Raw genomic sequence first — 23,002 nt, 5'->3', positions numbered from 1 at the left:
GATCACGAGGTCAGGAGTTCAAGACCAGCCTGACCAATATGGCAAAACCCCATCTCTACTGAAAATACAAAATTTAGCTGGGCATGGTGGCGCACGCCTGTAGTCCCAGCTACTAGGGAGACTGAGACAGAAGAATCGCTTGAACCCAGGAGGCAGAGGTTGCAGTGAGCCAAGATTGCACCACTGCACTGCAGCCTGGGCAACAGAGTGAGACTCCATCTCGAATGAATGAATGAATGTATTAGGTTATTTTCTACATATTCCTTTGATTGGCTTAATCATTATTTTAATTACATCTTCTATTTAAGCATATGAAACAAACTTTTTTTTTAAGAGACAGGGGGTCGGGGGTGCATATCTCATTGTGTTGCCCCTTCTTTAATCCCTGCCTCTTGGCTGGTCTCGAGCTCCTGGCCTCAAATGATCCTCCCACCTCGGTCTTCCAAAGTACTGGGATTACAGGTGTGAGCTGCCACACCTAGACTTTTGCATGTTATGTATGATGTTTGCATCATCCTGTTTCTGTTTACTGAATCAGGGGTGCCTTTTTTCTTCATGCGTTTTACGATTTTTGTTTGTGAGTCTTCTTTGATGTAATTCTATCAGCTAGAATTCTTTAAGACCTGAATTGAGGATGCCTTCTTCCAATGAAGATATGCATTGCTTTTTCTCTCAAAACTTGGGGGCGTTATCAGTTTTTGTTCTCTTTAAGTAAAAAACCTTATAGATTTTTCAGCCATGCAAATAATGTTAATTCAGATTCCCAGGCCACATGAGAATCAGCATATGGCCATGAATTATTGGGGGAGACTTTTATTGATCTCTTCTCAGAACAAAAGCTAAGGTAGAGTTTCCTTCATGTTTATGTCTCTGGAGCAGATTTGTTTCTAGTGTTCTCTGAGGCCATATCTTTTTGTGCATCCAGTTTTATTTGGGCATAGGTGTATGTGTGGGAGGGGCCATCTTCCAACCAGCCAACCAGTTCTTAGCCAGATGCTACCCTTACTGTAGGAAAACAAGGTATTAGTACCCACTTATCTCCTTAAACTTCTTCCCCTTCTTTAATCCCTGCCTCTTGGCTGGGTGCAGTGGCTCATGCCTGTAATCCCAGCACTTTGGGAAGCTGAGGCGGATGGGTCATCTGAGGTCAGGAGTTCGAGACCAGCCTGACCAACATGGTGAAACGCCATCTCTACTAAAAATACAAAATTAGCTGGGCGTAGTGGCACATGCCTGTAATCCCAGCTACTCAGGAGGCTGAGACAGAAGAATCACTAGAACCTGGGAGGCGGAGGTTGCAGTGAGCCGAGGTTATGCCATTGCACTCCAGCCTGAGAGACAGTGTGAAACTCACATACACACACACACACACACACACACACACACACACACACACGTGTATATTAAATGAATTAAATGTTTGAAAGGGTAGTTAGTAATCTTCATAAACTTGTTCTCATCTTAACCAAATAATTCCTCTTTTTTTATTTGATAGAAACAGGTACTTTATAAAATTCTCATCTGTTTTATTACCATGTATGTTCCTGAAGTTCTGTATAAGTATTACTGAAATTGGAAAAGGATACAGACTTAAATATTGTGTAGGGCCAAAACGTATGGAAGAAATTACTATAAAATATGGATCATAGGCTGGGTGCGGTGGCTCACGCCTGTAATCCCAGAACTTTGGGATGCCAAGGTGGGCGGATCATCTGAGGTTGGGAGTTCAAGCAGCCTGACCAACATGGAGAAACCCCGTCTCTACTAAAAATACAAAATTAGCTGGGTGTGGTGGCGCATGCCTGTAATCCCAGCTACTCTAGAGGCTGAGGCAGGAGAATTGTTTGAACCTGGGAGGAGGAGGTTACGGTGAGCCGAGATTGCGCCATTGTCCTCCAGCCTGGGCGACAAGCGCGAAACTCCGTCTCAAAAAAAAAAAAGGATCACAGTTGTATTTCAGCATAGCTAGTTCATCAAAAGTTAGCTCTTTTTTCCTTCATGTAGCAAAGATTACTATCAAACTTCTGTGTATAGAATTTGGGCTGGAAGGTCAGGCATCGTGGCTTATGCCTGTATTCCCAGCACTTTGGGAGGCTGAGGTGGGCAGATGACTTGAGGTCAGGAGTTCGAGACCAGCCTGGCCAACATGGTGAAACCTCACCTCTACTAAAAATACAAAAATTAACCAGGCATTGTGGCACATGCCTGTAATCCCAGCTACTCCAGAGGCTGAGGCAGGAGAATTGCTTAAACTTGGGAGACAGATGTTGCAGTAAGCTGAGATCATGCCACTGCACTCCAGCCAGGGCAACAGAGCAAGACTATCTCAAAAAAAAAAAAAAAAAATTGGGGCTGGAGATCCTTGTGGTGTTACTGAAAAACTTGCCCCTCACATAGCACACTACTACACATGTGAATTCATCCACCAGTCTTTGGAAGTTAACATGTTTGTAGAACCTAATATAGTCTCTGTGCTGCTGCTTTTTTGTTTTGTTTTGTTTTTGAGACAGGGGTTTCACCCAGGCTGGGATACAATGGCACGATCTCGGCTCACTGCAACCTCGCCTCTCAGGTTCAAGTGATTCTCCTGCCTCAGCCTCCTGTGTAGCTGGGATTACAGGCATCCACCACCACGCCTGGCTAATTTTTGTATTTTTAGTAGAGATGGGGTTTCACCATGTTGGCCAGGCTGGTCTTGAACTCCTGACCTCAGGTGATCCACCTGCCTCAGCCTCCCAAAGTTCTGGGATTACAGACGTGAGCCACCATGCTTTGCCCCCTGTGTTTCTGTAACTACTTAAAAAAACAAAACCTGAGGAAGTTTATTAATCAGTAGACATGTATATGGCTGGAGAGGTATGTGATAAAGCAAATATAAAAAAATGCTTATTATAGGATCTAGATGATGAACATATGGATGTCACTGTAGAATTCTTCCAATCTTCCCATCGCTTGAAAATTTCCATAATGAAATATTAGAGAAAAAGGTACCCAAAGCCCTGAAGTACGTGTGAAAGTCACAATTAGTAATGTGATAAAAGTCTTCAAAGTTGCGTGTTGCATTAAGGCTAGGTTGTGTTTTGTTTTTTTTCTTGCAGGTTAAGTTCAGTGAACTAACTGTTGACATGTTCCGGATGTTACAAGCTCTGGAAAGGGAGCCAATGAATTTAGCTTCCCAGATGAATAAACCAGGAATGCAGGTAATTTCTTCTTTACATTTGCAAGTTTGGTAACCCTCTGGCTGCTTCTCTCCTGATAGAACGCTGATTATTCAACAGATACTACAAACTTATTGAATAAAGAATAAACTTGATGAGACATGGAGAAATAGATAAGCATAATCATAGTAAGACTGAGTGAAAATAAGACTTACTTGATAAGGGGTAGTGAAATTAGGCATTGATAATTCATTTGTCAAATGCAGCTTATATGTATAATGTTTTCTGTGTGTACATATAGGAATCAGCTGACAAGCCTACTAGACGAGAAAATCCCCACAAGTATCTTCTCTATAAACCAACCTTCAGCCAACTATATACTTTCTTAGCAGCATCTTTTAAGGTATGTGTGATCCAGTACTTTTTACTATAAGGTGAAAGTGTGCCCTAAATAGAATCTAAGAGTCACTCTTTTGAAAAAATATTTAAGAGTTTAGGTAAAATATAAAAATGAAAAACTGCCTTTAGAATAATGATCCTGATAATAGATATTTTTGTTTTGTTTTGTTCCTTTCTTTCTTTTTTTTTTTTTTTAACTTCTGGTAAGCTGTGAAATAGCTGTTTTGGAATGAAAATTGCTTATGATGTTGTGATTATTCCCATCATTAATTAATGATAATAGTGGTTCTCCTTCCTCCAGTTTTTTATTACTCAACGATTTTAGGTGTAACAGTGCAGAACTGGCCAGGCGTGGTGGCTCATGCCTGTAATCCCAGCACTTTGGGAGGCCAAGCCGGGTGGATCACCTGAGGTCAGGAGTTCAAGAACAGCCTGACCAACATGGAGAAACCCCGTCTCTACTAAAAAAATACAAAATTAGCTGGGCGTGGTGGCACATGCCTGTAATCCCAGCTACTTGGGGGGCTGAGGCAGGAGAATCGCTTGAACCCCGGAGGCGGAGGCTGTGGTGAGCCAAGATTATGCCATCGCACTCCAGCCTGGGCAACAAGAGCAAAATTCTGTCTCAAAAAAAAAAAAAAAAAAAATGCAGAACTGAAAAATAAAAGCAGAGTGCCTAGGCTTCTTATATACTCAAAGAGCTCTACCAAACATTTAGATCATCTGAAAGAATTATGAGAAATAGGAGAATTCTTCCCAAAGTCCACATAGAGAAAGCCACAGAAGGGACTTTGGCTTTTAGCCATATAGTCAGGATCTTTACTTCTCCTTTCACGTTTTCAGAGAATATTCTCTAAATCATGGGGTTTTTGAAGCAGAGAATGTCTTCACAATTTTTGACAATAGTTATAGATTAATAATGAATCTCTGCTTTGTCTATAAAGTCAGAACCAAGAAGAGCATTTCTTCACTTGGAAAAGACAACAGTGCATTCTTATTTATTCCAGAACTTTAAAATGTCATGAACTTTAAATAAAACCGTGTTGTTTATCCCTGTTTGTTGTTTTGTGTATGTGATTTTCTTTAATTTCAGGAGCTGCCTGCCAATAGTGTGCTTCTGATTTACCTGTCGGCCACTGGCGTTTTCCCCACAGGTCGTTCTGATAGTGAAGGTACAATAAAGGAATGCTCCCTGTTGTGAGCAGGGCTTGAATTCTCTTTATTTTCTACAAGACGATGGCCCATAGCCCACAGACCATCTCAGGCTTTCCAGACAGACTTCCAAATTTGAAACGTGGTCTATTTGTTGATTGGCAATTTTGTAGATACCCCAGTCTGTCGTATTTTCTGAAATGTTATATGTCAAAGCCCATAAATCATCAGAAAATTCATATATTAAATGCATGCTTCACTATCAAATTTATCAAAAGCATAATATGTAAATCCATTTAGATATACATAAGGAGTTTGATGTTTCAAAGTTGAAAAGGATGATGGAATAACCAAGCCTAATGATGTATTTCACATCTTTGAATTTTTCTGAGCTTTCAGTGCATTGGGGAATCCGGTCAATGGCTACATGATGGCTGAAAGTCTTTGTAGAAATCAGTGTACTTTTGTAACTGTGAAAGTTCAAGCCCTTGTCATGATTTTGTTTTCTGTCCTTGATTTTGTTTTATGAATTCAATCTGTAGAATATTGGGATGCTGTTTCAGAATAAAAACTTAAAACTGTCCAGAACATATGAGTCCAGAAATTGGTCAGAATAGATAAGTAACTTGGATGTAAATAAGATAATTAAATCTTTGCCTGGGCAAAAAAAAAAAAAAAAAAAAATCTTAACATCCTTAACATTTTCCTCTTCATTTGTTTGTTGAAATTTGCATTCCTTTATAAAATGCATGTCCTTGCCATCTTCCTTGCATGACTTACAGATTCTCTTAAAATGTTAAAATGAAAACAAAACAAACCTCTTTAGTGTTTTCATTGCAGTGATTTTTTTAAGATATGAAATATAATACAACATTAAAAGTAACGTAAAAAACTAGTTTTTTGTGATAGTACTTTTATTTATAATTATCTTTATGTCATATACTGTTAAATCAATTTTCTGGATCTCTGCTTAACATATTGACTTTTTTGCTTTTTTCAAAGTATGATAGGTTATCGTACTTTGATAGGTCCTTTGAGAGAGATTATCTGAACATCCCACAGTTGCTGTTCCATTTAGACAGGAGTTTAGCTAATTCTTATGAATTTAGTGGGAAAAGGCTAACTTCAGAACCAGAACTAAAGTGCTTGATATGATAGTGATAATAATGGATTTTTTGCATGCTGAAATCTGGCGATACGTTCTTTTTTTTTTTTTTTTTTTTTTTTTTTTTTTGAGACGGAGTCTCGCTCTGTCGCCCAGGCCGGATCTCAGCTCACTGCAAGCTCCGCCTCCCGGGTTTACGCCATTCTCCTGCCTCAGCCTCCCGAGTAGCTGGGACTACAGGCGCCCGCCACCTCGCCCGGCTAGTTTTTTGTATTTTTTTTTTTTAAGTAGAGACGAGGTTTCACCGTGTTAACCAGGATGGTCTCGATCTCCTGACCTCGTGATCCGCCCGTCTCGGCCTCCCAAAGTGCTGGGATTACAGGCTTGAGCCACCGCGCCCGGCCTGGCGATACATTCTTAAAGGTGAAGTTTTTGTGAATGAGAATTTTCAAATTCTATTCAAATATTTTCCTAAATTTTACAGTTAGTGGCTCATTTAAAATTGTATTTACTTGTGAGATTAAGATTTCATTCTTTAAAAAAAGAGATTATTTTATTCTGCAACTTCCTTTTTTTTTTTCTGAGACAGGGTCTCACTCTGTCATCCAGGCTGGAGTGCAGTGGTGTGATCATAGCTCACTGCAGCCTCAAACTCCCTGGCTCAAGTGATCCTTCTGCCTCAGCCTCCTGAGTAGCTGGGAATACGGGCACCTACCACAATGCTCAGCTAATTTGAAAAATTTTTTCGTAGAGACAGGGTCTCACTGTATTGCCCAGGCTGGTCTGGAACTCCTGGCCTCATGCAATCCTCCTGCCTCAGCCTCCCAGAGTGCTGGGATTACAGGCATGAGCAACCATGTCCAACCAACTTCCTTTTAAAATAATAGTGTTAAACCTGAGATTTTAAGTTTACTTGAAATGTAAAGGTCATTTCGAACATCCCAGATCTCCATTCCTTTTATTACTTAGAATAATGATGCCATAGATTCTTGTTTTGTTTCTCATTATATTGTTTGAAGAACTGCTGAATAATCAAATGTTTTTGAAAATGTTGAAACTGACAACATACTGAAGTCATTTAAATACTCCATTAAGTTCAAATGTTAAATTTTGGCCGGGCGCGGTGGCTCAAGCCTGTAATCCCAGCACTTTGGGAGGCCGAGACGGGCGGATCACGAGGTCAGGAGATCGAGACCATCCTGGCTAACACAGTGAAACCCCGTCTCTACTAAAAGATACAAAAAACTAGCCGGGCGAGGTGGTGGGCGTCTGTGGTCCCAGCTACTCGGGAGGCTGAGGCAGGAGAATGGCGGGAACCCGGGAGGCGGAGCTTGCAGTGAGCTGAGATCTGGCCACTGCACTCCAGCCTGGGCGACAGAGCGAGACTCCGTCTCAAAGAAAAAAAAAAAATAAATAAATAAATAAATAAAATGTTAAATTTTAAAAGAATTTAAATGTTGTGTAATTGTCTTCCCTTGAATCAATGAGAGATTCACACGGTACCTTTGTATTTGAACATCAGGTCAGTGTTAGTCTTCAACTGAAGTCTAGGATTCTTCCCTTTGTTTTTATAGGTCCTTATGATTTTGGAGGTGTACTTACTAATAGTAACCGGGATATTATTAATGGAGATGCTATCCACAAACGAAATCAGTCCCACAAGGAAATGCACTGGTATGTATTCTGGTGTCTCCTCTTGTTATAAAAATCATACCTCTGTCTGTAAATATAAAAAATATTAAGTAAAATGGGGAGTTTTTTCTAGTACTAGAATGATTTCCTTAGACTAATATTTTGGGACAGACCGGAAACACTTATTTGGATTCCAGCAATAATTCAGGCTCTGTCTATCCTAGGAAATTAGAACTTTTGGTTGATATTCATTGAATAAATATTTTATTGAGTATCTGTTGTATGTTACACACTGTTTAGTCACTAGGGATATGTCAGTGAACAAAATTGCATTCTAGTTGGAGACAGTATATATATACATAAATAAATATGTCAGGACATGATACGTGTAAAATCAATACGAACTTTTTTTTTTTTTTTTTTTTTTTTGAGACGGAGTCTCACTCTGTCGCCCAGGCTGGAGTGCAGTGGCGCGATCTCGGCTCACTGCCAGCTCTGCCTCCAGGGTTCACGCCATTCTCCTGCCTCAGCCTCCTCAGTAGCTGGGACTATAGGCGCCCGCCACCACGCCCAGCTAATTTCTTATATTTTTAGTAGAGATGGGGTTTCACTGTGTTAGCCAGGATGGTCTCGATCTCCTGACCTCGTGATCCGCCCACTTCGGCCTCCCAAAGTGCTGGGATTACAGGCTGAGCCACCGCGCCCGGCCCAATATGAACTTTTAAACAAATTTTTTTCTTTAGAGACAGTCTTGCTCTGTCACGCAGGTCAGTTTTGATTTCCTAGCCTTAAGTGATCCTCCCACTTAAGCCTCCCAAAGTACTAGGATTACAAGTGTGAGCCACTGTGTTTGGCCCAAACTTTTTTTTTTTTTTCTTTTTTTGAGATGGAATCTTGTTCTGTCACCCAGGCTGGAGTGCAGTGGCAGGATCTTGGCTCACTGCAACCTCTGCCACCCGGGGTCAAGCGATTCTCCTGCCTCAGCCTCCTGAGTAGCTGGGATTACAGGTGTCGGCCACCACACCCAGCTAATTTTTATATTTTTCACCATGTTAATCAGACTGGTCTTGAACTCCTGACCTTGTGATCCACCTGCCTCGGCCTCCCAAAGTGCTGGGTTTATAGGCGTGAACCACCACACCCTGCCACATTTTTTTAAATTTTATTTTTTTAATTGAAAAATAATCATTGTAAATATTCCTAGGGTACATAATCATGTTTCTGTAGTTACAGTGTATCATGATCAGATCAGAGTAATTAGCATACTCGTCATCTCAAACATCCATTCTTTGTGTTGGAAACATTTAATATCTTTGTTCTAGCTATTTAAAACTATAATATAGGCTGGTAGCGGTGGCTCACGCCTGTAATCCCAACACTTTGGGAGGCCGAGATGGGTGGATCACTTGAGGTCAGGGGTTTGAGACCAGCCGGGCCAACATGAAATCCTGTCTATACTAAAATTACGAAAATCAGCCAGGTGTGGTGGCTTGCGCCTGTGGTCCTACCTACTCAGGAGGCCGAGGCAGGAGAATCACTTGAATGCATTAGATCGAGGCTGCAGTGAGCTGAGATTGTGCTCCAGTCTGAGTGACAGAGTGAGACTCCATGCCAAAAAAACAAAAGAAAATAAAAACTATATAACATTATTAGCTATAGTCATGCTACAGTGGTGTAGAACTCTAGAACATAATCCTTCTATCTAGCTGTAATTTTTTATTCTTTAACAAATCTCTTCCCTGTCCCTCCCTTCCCCTACCCTTCCCAACCTCTAGTACTGAATTTTTTTTTTTTTTTTTTTTTTTGAGATGGAGTCTTGCTCTGTCGCCCAGGCTAGAGTGCAGTGGCACAATCTTGGCTCACTGGAACCTCCATCTCCCAGAGTCAAGCCATTCTCCTGCCTCAGCCTCACAAGTAGCTGGGATTACAGGTGGCCACCACCACACCTGGCTAATTTTTTAATTTTTCATAGAGATGAGACTTCACCATGTTGGCCCATCTGGTGTCAGACTCCTGACCTTATTCTCAGCCTCCCAAAGTGCTGGGATTACAGGCCGGAGCCACCATGCTGGGCCTGAATTTATTTTTTTCTTCTTTGAGACGGAGTCTTGCTCTGTTGACCAGGCTGGAGTGCAGTGGCTCCATCTTGGCTCACTGCAAGCTCCGCCTCCCGTGTTCTCTCCATTCTCCTGCCTCAGCCTCCGGAGTAGCTGGGACTACAGGTGCCTGCCAGCATGCCCGGCTAATTTTTTTGTAATTTTAGTATAGACGGGATTTCACCGTGTTAGTCAGGATGGTCTCAGTCTCCTGACCTCGTGATCCGCCTGCCTCAGCCTCCTGAAGTGCTGGTCTTATAGGTGTCAGCCACAGTGCCCGGCCCAGGCCTGAATTTTTTAATGTAAGATTTTGTTGGTTTAATATAGCACAAATGAATGTTGTTACGTGATTACAAATAGAACTTCAGGCCAGGAGCAGTGGCTCACGCCTGTGATCCCAACATCTTAGGAGGCTGAGGTAGAAGAATCACTTGAACCCAGGAGTTTGAGACCATGCAACATAGTGAGACTCTGTCTCTACAAAAACTTAAAAAATTATTTTTTAAAAAATGCAAAAAGTACAAAAACAAATAGAATTTCATCTACAAAAGTTCTTTTTCCTTTTTTTTTTTTTTTTTTTTTTGAGACAGAGTTTCACTCTGCCACCCAGGCTGGAGTACAGTGGCACTATCCTGGCTCACTGCAACCTCTACCTTCCAGGTTCAAGTGATTCTCCTGCCTCAGCCTCCCGAGTAGCTGGGATAACAGGCACTTGCCACCATGCTTGGCTAGTTTTTGTATTTTTGGTAGAGATGGGGTTTCACCATGTTGGCCAGGCTGGTCTTGAACTCCTGACCTCAAGTGATACGCCTGCTTCGGCCTCCCAAAGTGCTGGCAATATAGGCATGAGCCACTGTGCCCAGAGTTCGTTCTTTTTCTAAGCATAACAACTTTGTTGCTTGGGCCATTATTTGCTCTAGAATTTCTCTAGCTGAGAACGATCTGCTTATAAAGAAAACAGGACTGGTCTAAAACTTCGTTTCTAATACATATTGAATATCCCTTATCTGAAATGTGTGGGACCAGAAGTGTTTCGGGTTTTGGATTTTTCCAGATTTTGGAATATTTGCATATAGATAGTAAGGTGCCTTAGGGATGGGACCCATAAAATTCATTTGTTTCATATACACCTCTTGCACATTGCCTGAAAGTAATTTTATTTTTCCCTTTGAGATCCTGGATAAACTGTGCGTTGTGCACCTGCATGACTATGATCCATCATGTGAGGTCAGGTGTGGAATTTTCTACTTGTGGCATCATGTTGGTTCTCAAAACCTTTTGGATTTTGTAGCATTCTTCATTTTGGATTTTCAGATTAGGAACACTGAACCTGTACTACATGATCACTTACATGTGGGAGCTAAAAGAGCTGCACTCAGAAGCAGAGTGCAACGGTAGTTGTGAGGAGGTAAGGGCTGGAGAAAATAGGGAGATGTTGGTTAAAGTGTGCAACCTCTTGAGTTGTAAGATTAAACAACATTTAAAGTACAGCATGGTGATGATAATTAAAAATACTATATTGGCTGCGTGCGGTGGCTCAGGCCTGTAATCCCAGCACTTTGGGAGGCCATGGTGGGCAGATCACCTGAGGTCAGGAGTTTGAGACCAGCCTGGCAAAATGGTGAAATCCTGTCTCTACTAAAAATACAAAAAATTAGCTGGGTGTGGTGGGACGTACCTGTAATCCCACCTACTTGGGAGGCTGAGGCAGGAGAACTGCCTAAACCTAGGAGGCGGAGGTTGTGGTGAGCCGAGATTACGCCACTGCACTCCAGTCTGTGCGACAGAGCAAGACTCCATCTCAAAATAAATAAATCAATAAATAATAAATTAAAATACTGTGTTGTTGGACCAAGTGTGGTGGCTCATTCCTGTAATCCCAGCACTTTGGGAGGCTGAGATGGGAAGATTGCTTGAGTTCAGGTATTCAAGACCAGCCTTGGCAACATAACAGGATCTTGTCTCTACTAAAAATTTAAAAAACGAGTCAGGCGTTGAGGTGCATGCCCATGGGCCCAGCTACTTGGGAGACTGAGGCAGGAGTAACACTGGAGCCTGGGAGATCGAGGCTGCAGTGAGCTATGATCTTGCCACTGCACTCTAGCCTTAGTGACAAAGTGAGACCTCATCTCAAACAACAACAACAACAATAACAAAAATTGTTGTTTACTGGACATTTTCTGAAAGGGCAAAGCTTACGTGTTCTCTCTGCCCACTCCCCTGCCTCCTGCCGCCCACACACACAAAAACGGTAACTGTGGGAATGGAAGTGTTGATTAATTTGATCATGGTAATCACTATACATGTATATGTTAACAAGTCATCACATTGTATACCTTCAATATATACAATTTTTGTCAATAAAAGAAAAACTTGGCCGGGCGCGGTGGCTCACGCCTGTTATCCCAGCGCTTTGGGAGGCCGAGGCGGGCGGATCACAAGGTCAGGAGATCGAGACCACGGTGAAACCCCGTCTCTACTAAAAATACAAAAAATTAGCCGGGCGCGGTTGTGGGCGCCTGTAGTCCCAGCTACTCGGGAGGCTGAGGCAGGAAAATGGCGTGAACCCGGGAGGCGGAGCTTGCAGTGAGCCGCCGAGATCGCGCCACTGCACTCCAGCCTGGGCGACAGAGCGAGACTCCGTCTCAAAAAAAAAAAAAATAAAAATAAAAATAAAATAAAAACTTTTATTTGAAATATAGTGACGTTTGATGATATTGCTCAGTGAAACATTTATAAATTTACACTTACTTTAGTATCTATCCACATACGCACATCGTGTACTCAGTCATTGGAAGGAGAACACGCACACCAAAATTCTGACCTTGCTCATTGGCTCTCACATGCATGTTACTGGACTTCAGCCTTTGGGTTCAATAGCTCTTCTGTGGGCCGGTGAAACTGCATGTTTAACAAGCCCCCGCATGTTTAACAAGCCCTTGATGCAAATGTTCAGAGGAAACATATGGTAAAAAGTAGCTGGGCGCAGTGACTCATGCCCATAATCCTAGCACTTTGGGAAACTGACGTGGGCAGATTGCTTGAGCTCAGGAGTTTGAGACCAACCTGGGCAACATGGAGAAACCCCATCTCTACTAAAAATAGAAAAATTTGCTGGGTGTGTTGGTGCATGCCTGCAGTCCCAGCTACTCAGGAGGCTGAGGTGGGAGGATCACCTGAGCCTGGGACATGGAGGTTGCAGTGAGCTGAGATTGCACCATACCACTGTACTGCTGCCTGGGCCACAGAGCAAGACGGTGTCTTAAAAAAAAAAAAATGGTGATAGTAAAAAGGTTTTCCTGCTTACTACCTGCAGTGTTAAGATGTAGCTGTAAATATTAAAAATCTTTAAAATAGAGATTTTGAGGACTCATTGAAATACAAATCAGGTTTTGTTATTACATCTTTTTTCCAGATGTTCTCAAAAGGAACTTTTAAATATGAAACAGGTACCTGTGTGCCAGCTTCTGAGGTTTTCATGCTGTGTTTCGTCATTTTTAAATACGCAGGCTTCTCTTTAGCTTGGATATTCTTAAATAACGATTGTCTCTGAACTTTTTTTTTCAGATAAAACTATCTTGGCTATCCTAGTAAATACATACTTTTGTTTTCCCTTTGCTTAACTAGTCTTTGTTTTTCTCTCAGTGCTATGATGCAAAGGAGATATGAGCAGACCAAACTGAAGAATAAGATTTCTGAGACGTGGCTGACACAGTTTAACGGTTCTTCATTGTTGTTATTTTCCCAGCCTTCATCCCGGAGATCTCTATCCTTTCACCAGGAAGCCCCTGTTCATCATTGTGGATTCATCTAATAGTGTTGCATACAAGGTGAGTTCCATGAGAGCTATAGCACAGGGTAGACATTGTGGCACCAACCCAAGGGTACCCACTCTTAATGTGTGCCTTTTTATTTTGCTTTATTTTATTTAATTTTACACAGTTTGTATTTAGTGTTTCTTTTCTTTTGAGGTTGTGCATGCTAGTCAGGATCTGGTGCTATGAATAGAAACAAGAAGAAAACGCATGAATGGACACTCAGTGGAAAATAATAAATCCTTCTGCAGGAAAAAAAAATTCAAGATTTCCAAGATCTCTGGTGGGAGGTTTATTTTTGTTATATAACCCAGAATAATTTTTCTTTTATAGAGGTAGAGGTATAAGGGTGAATTTCTCTAGTGTTCAAACGTTTCTCCTTCTCATGCTGAGCTGCTGTAGTTTAAGTGAAACTTCTAGCTCATACTTTTAGTCTTTGAATATTAACATATTGTTTTACATGCACTTAATTTTTTGAAAATTTGTGACAATCACAAAAAAAAGATGGTCCTGAATGCTGAAATAAGTGACAGGGATCTAACTTGAACATCCTTCGTTTTATATTTCACTATTGAAATGATGATTTTCAGTGATTCTATAAAGAATGCCAGCGGTCGGCCGGGTGCAGTAGCTCACGCCTGTAATCCCAACACTGTGGGAGGCCAAGGCGGGCAGATCACCTGAGATCGGGAGTTTGAGACCAGCTTTACCAACATGGAGAAACCCCCATCTCTACTAAAAATATAAAATTAGCCGGGCATGGTGGTTCATGCCTGTAATCCCAGCTACTTGGGAGGCTGAGGCAGGAGACTCACTTGAACCTGGGAGGCGGAGGTTGTGGTGAGCCGAAATCGTACCATTGCTCTCCAGCCTAGGCAACAAGAACAAAACTCTGTCTAAAAAAAAAAAAAAAAAAAAAATACCAGCAGTGAAACATGTTAAAGGTGGATATTGTAATTCAAACTATAGTAATTTGCAGGAAAAGGAAAACACAGTCTTTATTTAGGTCCTTTGTATCTGGTCAAAATGTTTCATTAGTGAAAAATGTATTCAGAAATATTCTGGGTGCACAGATCTGCCACCTCAAACTGTTTCTGCTGTGGGTGTTCATACTGCAGTTAGAGGGAGAAGCAAACTCCTGGCCGGGCATGGTGGCTCACGCCTATAATCCCAGTACTTTGGGAGACCGAGGTGGGCGGATCACGAGGTCAGGAGATCGAGACCATCCTGGCTAACATGGTGAAACCCCGTCTCTACTGAAAATACAAAAAATTAGCCAGGCGTGGTGGTGGGCGCCTGTAATCCCAGCTACTCGGGAGGGCTGAGGCAGGAGAATGGCATGAACCCGGGAAGCGGAGCTTGCAGTGAGCGAAGATTGTGCCACTGCACTCCAGCCTGGTCAACAGCAAGACTCTGTCTCAAAAAAACAAAAGTAAATAAATAAAGACGCAAACTCCTGATACGTTTCTATCAGGAGACCAATGGAAATGTCTGGTAGCCAAGAGAGCTGACGCTAAGTATACGTTTTCCATTTAGTTTTCATGTTTAGTTTTACTTAAACTCTTTATTCCAAGAGCTTCCAATGTACCCTACATTTTTCAGCAGCATTTGTCCTCCTACTAATTTTGTTTAGTATTACAACTTTCGATTTTTAGGAAAGTTAGCAGCTTCCCCTCCCCTCCCCTCCCCTCCCCTCCCCTCAACAGAGTTTCGCTCTTGTTTCCCAGGCTGGAGTACAATGGAGTGATCTCAGCTCACTGTAACCTCCGCCTCCCAGGTTCAAGCGATTCTTCTGCCTCAGCCTTCCAAGTAATTGGGATTACAGGCTTGCACCACTATGCCTGGCTAATTTTTTGTATTTTCAGTAGAGACAGGGTTTCTCCATGTTGGTCAGGCTGGTCTCGAACTCCTGACCTCAGGTGATCCACCCGCCTCAGTCTCCCAAAGTGTTGGGATTACAAGTGTGTTCCACTGTGCCTGACCAGCAGTGTACTTTCTTAAATTGTATGTGTGTTTTGTTTTTGTGGGAAATGGAAGAATGTGGGAGGCTGCTGAATGAAAAGATTTATTGGCCACCCTAATTAAACTTATAAAGCCAGAGGAGTCCAGGCATTTTGTGTCTTCACAGAATTCAAGAGAAGTACTCTGTCTTTGTCAATAAAAATGAATCTGTTGCAGCAGTTTGGTGATGTGACAGAATGTGTTTTTGCACTGGGTCCAGTGTATTGTTTAACATGATCTAGCATCATCGAGAGTACTTTAGCAATCCATTAGTTTCTCCCAATTTAATTGGGCATTCTTGGATACCACTTCTCAGGAATACCATTCATTGTATGTGCCTGCTATTTCCAGGGGACTATTTAGATTTAGGATGAATGTTGGATGCCGACTTTTAAAGATACCATTGTGTGTAATTGGAAATGTATTTACTCAATTAATGCATCATGGCTTAATTTTAGATTTTAATATTGTGATGCACAGGACAGCTGTGGAATAATAGCGAGTTTTCTTTTGTTGTTATTTGCTTTTGATGGCACTGGCAGTGTCACTCCTCTAAAGAAATAAATGGTCCAGGGCCGGGCGCGGTGGCTCACGCCTGTAATCCCAGCACTTTGGGAGGCCGAGGCGGGCGGATCACAAGGTCAGGAGATCGAGACCACGGTGAAACCCCGTCTCTACTAAAAATACAAAAAATTAGCCGGGCGCGGTTGTGGGCGCCTGTAGTCCCAGCTACTCGGGAGGCTGAGGCAGGAGAATGGCGTGAACCCGGGAGGCGGAGCTTGCAGTGAGCCGAGATCGCGCCACTGCACTCCAGCCTGGGCGACAGAGCGAGACTCCATCTCAAAAAAAAAAAAAATAATAAAATAAATAAATAAATAAATGGTCCAGAACATACCAATCTTCAGAAATGAAAAAGGAGGCTGGGTGCGCAGTGGCTTCCGCCTGTAACGCCAGCACTTTGGAAGGCTGAGGCAGGCAGATCACTTGGGGTCAGGAGTTCAAAACCAGCCTGGCCAACATGGTGAAATCCCGTCTTTACTGGAAATTTAAAAATTAGCCGGACGGGGTGGCGCGTGCCTGTAGTCCCAGCTACTTGGGAGGCTGAGGCAGGAAAATCGCTTGAACCCAGGAGATGGGGGTTTCAGTGAGCCGAGATCGTGCCATTGCAGTATTTGAGACAGAGTGAGATTCTGTCTCAAAAAAAAAAAAAAAAAAAAAAAGAACCCCATATGCAGTAGGCAAATCAGACCATGGCACAGACCAATTTTAGTCTTTTTAGAAATTAATATTACTTACTACATTTAATTTAAGCATGTAGTTCTCTTTAGTAGCATATGAAGGTGTCTCATATTTATTTTTCCCACAAAAACATTTGTAGGCTGGGCGCTGTGGCTCACACCTGTAATCCCAGCACTTTGGGAGGCCAAGACAAGAGGATCCCTTGAACCAGCAATTTGAGACAAAGCTGGGCAAGATAGCAAGACCCCAAATCTATTTTTAAAATTTAAAAATTAGCCAGGCATGTTTTTGTGAGCCTGTAGTCCCAGCTACTTCAGGAAGCTGAGGTGGGAGGATCTCTTGAGCCCAGGAGTTCGAGGATGCAGTGAGCTGTGATTGCGCCACTGCACTCCAGCCTGAGTGAGAGAGCAACACCATATCTCTAAGAAGTTAATTAATTAGATGAAATGAAATTAAGCATTGTAAAGTCTTAAGCTACCACTTTGCAAGTTTTTTGTGTGTGTGTTTGTTTGTTTGTTTGTTTGTTTTGAGACAGAGTCTTGCTCTGTCGCCCAGGCTCGAGTGCAGTGGCGCAATCTTGGCTCACTGAAACCTCTGCCTCCTGGGTTCAAGCGATTCTCCTGCCTTAGCCTCCCAAGTAGCTGGGACTGCAGGCAAGCACCAGCATACCCTGCTAATTTTTGTATTTTTAGTAGAGACAAGGTTTCACTATGTTGGTCAGGCTGGTCTTGAACTCCTGACCTCGTGATCTACCCACCTTAGCCTCCCAAAGTGCTGGGATTACAGGCATGAGCCACTGTGCTGGCCTGCAAGTTTTTAGTGAAAAAAGAGAACTGGGTAACTGATATATTATTTCTGGAGTATTTACTTTGCTATATATGTTTTATATAGGTATGGATGTTTTCATGTACATTTCTTCATTTAAATACTACGCGTTAATTTTTTTTTTTTTGAGATGGAGTTTCGCTCTGTCACCCAGGCTAGAATCTCGGCTCACTGCAACCTCCGCTTCCTGGGTTCAAGTGATTCTCCTGCCTCAGCCTCCCGAGTAGCTGGGATTACAGGCACGTGCCACCATGCCTGGTTAATTTTGTATTTTTAGTAGTGATGGGATTTCCCCATGTTGGTCAGGCTTGTCTCGAACTCCTGACCTCAGGTGATCTGCCCTCATCAGCCTCCCAAAGTTCTGGGATTACAGGCGTGAGCCACTACGCCCAGCCACTTGTTAGTGTTTATGAAGTAACTCATGCATATAGTTTAAAGTTGTATTTCTCAACTATTTCTGTGCATCAGAAACCTTTAGAGCCCTTTTCGAACCACTTGTAGCTGGGCCCCACCCACCTCGTGTGATTATGATCACTTCACTTGGGGTGGGTCTCAGCTACAGTATTTATTAAGACTAGCTCTGTTGTGCTGCCATGGTGAGAACTACTCACTCAAAAATCCCTCCAGATTTGCTACTAAAAACAGCAGTCTCCCACTTTTTGTTGCAACCCCTATTTGCCTCTTCCCAGAGGCCACTCTTTAAATAATTTTTGGTTATTTTGTTATTTAAACACCATTTTTCGCCGGGCGCGGTGGCTCACGCCTGTAATCCCAGCACTTTGGGAGGCCGAGGCGGGCGGATCACAAGGTCAGGAGATCGAGACCACGGTGAAACCCCGTCTCTACTAAAAATACAAAAAAATTAGCCGGGCGCGGTTGTGGGCGCCTGTAGTCCCAGCTACTCGGGAGGCTGAGGCAGGAGAATGGCGTGAACCCGGGAGGCGGAGCTTGCAGTGAGCCGAGATCGCGCCACTGCACTCCAGCCTGGGCGACAGAGCGAGACTCCGTCTCAAAAATAAAAATAAAAAAATAAATAAATAAATAAACACCATTTTTCTTTTTCCTTCCTTCTCTCCCCTAACCACTCTTTTTCTAAATAATATATTGGCATTGATAATTCTTGATTCTTCAGTTTTAGGTGTTACATACTGATTTCCCACTATGAAAGAGAAATTTAGCTGTCTTTCCTCTTTCTGTCTCCAACTCACATTTCTACCCTTTCCATCATTTTATCCATACCATAGATAATTTTGACAGATAATTTTTTTTGTTTTGTTTTGTTTTAGTGGGAGGTTCACTCTGTCGCCCAGGCTGGAGTGCAGTGGCGCGATTCAGCTCACTGCAACCTCTGCCTCCCGGGTTCAAGCGATTCTCCTGCCTCAGCCTCTCAAGTAGCTGGGATTAGAAGCACGTGCCACCACACCTGGCTGATTTTTGTGTTTTCAGTAGAGTGGGGGTTTCACTATGTTGCCCAGGCTGGTCTTGAACTCCTGACCTCCGGTGATCCACCTGCCTTGGCCTCCCAGAGTGCTAGAATTATAGACGTGAACCACTGCTCCCAGCCTAGCTTCCAGTATTTCTTTTTTTTCTTTTTTTGAGATGGAGTTTCACTCTTGTTGCCCAGGCTGGAGTGCAATGGCGCCATCTTGGCTCATTGCAACCTCTGCTCCCCAAGTTCAGGCCATTCTCCTGCCTTAGCCTCCTGAGTAGCTCGGATTACAGGTGCACACCACCACACCTGGCTAATTTTGTATTTTGAATAGAAACGGGGTTTCCCCATGTTGGTCAGGCTGGTCTCGAATTCAGATGATTCACCCACCTTGGCCTCCCAAAGTGCTGGAATTATAGGTGTGAGCCATCGTGCCTAGCCTTTTTTTTTTTTCTTTTTTTTGAGATGCAGTCTCATTCTGTCACCCAGGCTAGAGTGCAGTGATATGATCTCGGCTCACTGCAGCCTCTGCCTCCCAGGTTCAAGTGATTCTCTTCTTTCAACCTCCTGAGTAGGTGGGATTACAGGTGCACACCACCACACCTGGCTAATTTTTTTGTATTTTTAATAGAGATGGGATTTCACCATGTTGGCCAGGCTGGTCTTAAATGCCTGCCTGGGCCTCCCAAAGTGCTAGGATTACAGGTGTGAGCCACCACGCTCAGCCTGAGCCGTGGCGCCCAGCCCAGTATTTCGTAAGAAGCATGAAGCATTCTAATTCTGTTTTCTTTTTTTACGCAACACGTTTTCAGTGTCTGGAAACATATAGAATCTTCTCTTTCTCTTTAGTGATTTTTCAGTTTCTCAATATTGTGTCCTGGTTCGAGTTTACTTTTTTTTTTTTTTAAGACAGAGTTTCGCTCTTGTTACCCAGGCTGGAGTGCAGTGGCAGGATCTTGACTCTCTGCAACCTCCACTTCCCAAGTTCAGGCGATTCTCCTGCCTCAGCCTCCCAAGCAGCTGGGATTACAGGCATGCGCTACCACACCTAGGTAATTTTGTGTTTTTTAATAGAGATGGGGTTTCACCATTTTGGCCAGGCTGGTCTTGAACTCCTGACCTCGTGATTCACCCGCCTCAGCCTCCCAAAGTTCTGGGATTACAGGTGTAAGCCACTGCGCCTGGCTGGTCTGGGTTTACTTTTAACTATGGTGCTTGACATGTACTTGGTGAATTATTTCAGTCTGGAAACTGCTCATTTTCTAGAGTTAGTCCATTGATTTTCTCTCTGCATTTTTTTTTCCTATTCTGTCTTTTAAGAATTTTTTTCGTTATTGGACATTCTGGTCTAGTTGTCTCTCATTTTTTGTCTGTCCTTTGCTCCTTAATACATTTTTTCTTTAGGAAATCCCCTCATCTTTATCTTCTAAACCTTTTATTGAGATTTTTCATTTGTCTCTGTATTTTCTTTTCATATATATAGAAATAGATGCATGTGTGTTTATGTAACACATACATATGCACATATATATATAATTATCTTGGGTTCTTTTTTTTTTATCATGGTTGAAATATCTCACTTTCCTTTGAGAATATCAGTGATCATTTAAAATTTCTCCCTGCCTCATATCTGCTTCCTCTTTGTTCATTTGTTTCTGCTTGTTTTTGCCTCTGTCTTTCTCATTAGAGACTTTCCTGAGAGTATCATAATCCCCGCTTGTTTGCTCATATTTAAGTTTGGAGCCTAGCAAACTGATCAGAAGCTCTGAGTGGTGGTTCCAACTGAATTCTGGGACTGGTTCCAACTGAGCTGGACCTTATAGTTGGGTAATCCCTAATGCCAGTATCTTTAGGTCTTCCTTCATGGCCTGGTCATATATATCAGAGAAGATGCCACTATTCCGCCTGGAATATGAAGGTCGAGTGACCAGCATGATGCCATGTTTTCCCTGAAGCGTGTGTGTGTGTGTGTTTATAGAAACATGTATCCTTACCCAGTGCCTCACACTTAAAAGAGTCTTTTTTTTTAGACGGAGTCTTGCTCCGTTACCCAGGCTGGAGTACAGTGGCATGATCTCGGCTCACTACAACCTCTGTCTCCGGGGTTCAAGTGGTTCTCCTGCCTTAACCTCCCAAGTAGCTGGGACTACAGGCGTGTGCCACTATGCCTGGCTAATTTTTGTAGTTTTTAGTAGAGACAGGGTTTCACTGTTTTGGCCAGGCTGGTCTAAAATTCCCTACCTCAAGTGATCCACTCACCTTGGCCTCCCAAAGTGCTGGGATTACAGGTGTGAGCCACCACACCTGGCCAAAAGAGTCTTAATCAGTGCATGTTGAATGATGAAATGAGGGTGCTATTGTCCTTATTTTGTACTTGAGGAAACTGACTCTGAGGTTCAGGATCTTGTCTAATATTTCCAACACCAGTCTTTCTCATTCCAGTGCCCATGCTCTTTCCCACATAGGAAAAATGTAGCTTTTCAGGCTTGTCTGAGCCTCATGTTAGAGGAATATTGTGACTGAAATACCAGGATTTGTTTAACAAGTATGGCCCATATTTTGGGTCTTAGCTTGCCAGTAGGGGTAAACTAAGCAAGTTGATTGGCCTTATCTGTGGTAATGTAGTACTTAGTAGGAGTTTAAAATTAAAAAAAAAAAAAAGCCGTCCAGGCACAGTGGCTCACACATGTAATCCCAGCACTCTGGGAGGCCGAGGCGGGTGGATCACAAGGTCAGGAGTTCGAGACCAGCCTGACCAATATGGTGAAACCCCATCTCTACTAAAACTACAAAAATTAGCCGGGCGTGGTGGCACATGCCTGTAATCGCAGCTACTCAGGAGACTGAGGCAGGAGAATCGCTTAAACTTGGGAGTCAGTGAGCCAAGATTGCACCCCTGCACTCCAGCCTAGACGACAGAGCGAGACTCCATCTCAAAAAATAAAACACCCTCAGTCATTTTGGGCAATACTACTTTTTCTTTTTTCCCCTGGAAGAAGAAAATCCTTTTGCACATTGAAGTATTTATGGCAGAGCTAGCTGGATGCCTGCCTGTGAAAATGACTTACAGATTTGTCAAAACAGGAGTATTTATCTAAACAGCCTCATCCTAAAGTATTTGACTGATGTCTACAGCAATCAGTTTCTTAAGACATTCACAACAGGATTCAGTTATGTAAGAGCTCTTCTGCCAGTCAGCCTCACTCTCATTCCATTTCTTTCTTGCTGCTTTGAAAGACCTTCTTTTTGTTTTTGGTGTCCTGCAGTTATATGGTGATATATCTAGGTTTGGCTTCATCTGTTGGAATCTGTTGGACTTCTTGAGGTGGTAGGTTGGAGTTTTTTGTTACTGCTGGGAAATTCTCATTTTCTCTTCACATATTGATGGTATCTAAGCCTCTCTCTCCTCACCTTCTGGAGCTCCGATTAAATATGTGTAGTAGACATTCACACTGTGTCTTCCACATTTCTTAACCTCTCTTCCGTCTGTATTTTCCATCATTTTGTTTCTTTGGTTGAGCTTTGTATAGTTGCTTCTGATCTAGCTCTTAGTTCAAAATTCTCTTTTCAGCTGTGTGTAACTTGCTCTCAGACCCATCTATTGAATTTTTTTGTTGGTTATGGTATTTTTCATGTCTAGAAATTATATGTCATTCTTTTTTAAGTATTCCATTGCTGTTTTTTATTTTATTTTATTTTATTTATTGAGACGGAGTCTCGATCTGATGCCCAGGCTGGAGTGCAGTGGCACGATCTCGGCTCACTGCAACTTCCACCTCCAGGTTCAAGCGAGTCTCCTGCCTCAGCCTCCTGGGTAACTAGGACTATAGGTGGGGGCCACCAAGCCTGGCTAATGTTTGGTGTTTTTAGTAGAGACGGGGTTTCACCATGTTAGCCAGGATGGTCTCTATCTCCTGACCTTGTGATCCGCCTGCCGTGGCCTCCCAAAGTACTGGGATTACAGGCATGAGCCACTGCGCCCAGCCGCTCCATTGCCCTTTTTATAGTTTCTTATTTTCAAGTGTATTTCTTATTTCTTCAAACTTAATAAGCATACTTACTATTTGTTATCTATATTTCCTATAATCATACATGAAATCAGAATTTCTTCTTTTTTCTTTTTTTTTTTTTTAATTGAGACAGAGTTTCAC

At 42.5% G+C, this 23,002-nt stretch overlaps 1 protein-coding gene across 8 annotated transcripts in view; it reads left to right on the top strand.

Annotated features, from left to right (window-relative positions):
- LOC105464087 (suppressor of cancer cell invasion) overlaps positions 1-23,002 on the top strand; it is a 199,955-nt gene that overhangs the window by 137,322 nt on the left and 39,631 nt on the right. For 7 of the 8 annotated variants that reach the window (XR_011612866.1, XR_011612865.1, XR_011612864.1 and 4 more), the window contains 5 exons: positions 3,099-3,200; positions 3,460-3,561; positions 4,651-4,729; positions 7,389-7,488; positions 13,291-13,372. Coding sequence is in view for 4 of the 8 variants with exons in the window: in XM_071078325.1 (XP_070934426.1) it covers positions 3,099-3,200; positions 3,460-3,561; positions 4,651-4,729; positions 7,389-7,488; positions 13,291-13,372 (465 nt within the window). In the remaining 4 variants the exon portion in view is untranslated. The remainder of the gene's footprint in view (positions 1-3,098; positions 3,201-3,459; positions 3,562-4,650; positions 4,730-7,388; positions 7,489-13,290; positions 13,373-23,002) is intronic. The other variant, XM_071078326.1, reaches the window with a different exon arrangement.

Source organism: Macaca nemestrina, chromosome 14 (assembly GCF_043159975.1).
Source record: "Macaca nemestrina isolate mMacNem1 chromosome 14, mMacNem.hap1, whole genome shotgun sequence".
NCBI classification, from domain to species: Eukaryota; Metazoa; Chordata; class Mammalia; order Primates; family Cercopithecidae; genus Macaca; species Macaca nemestrina.
This window is presented reverse-complemented; position numbering and strand designations above follow the sequence as displayed.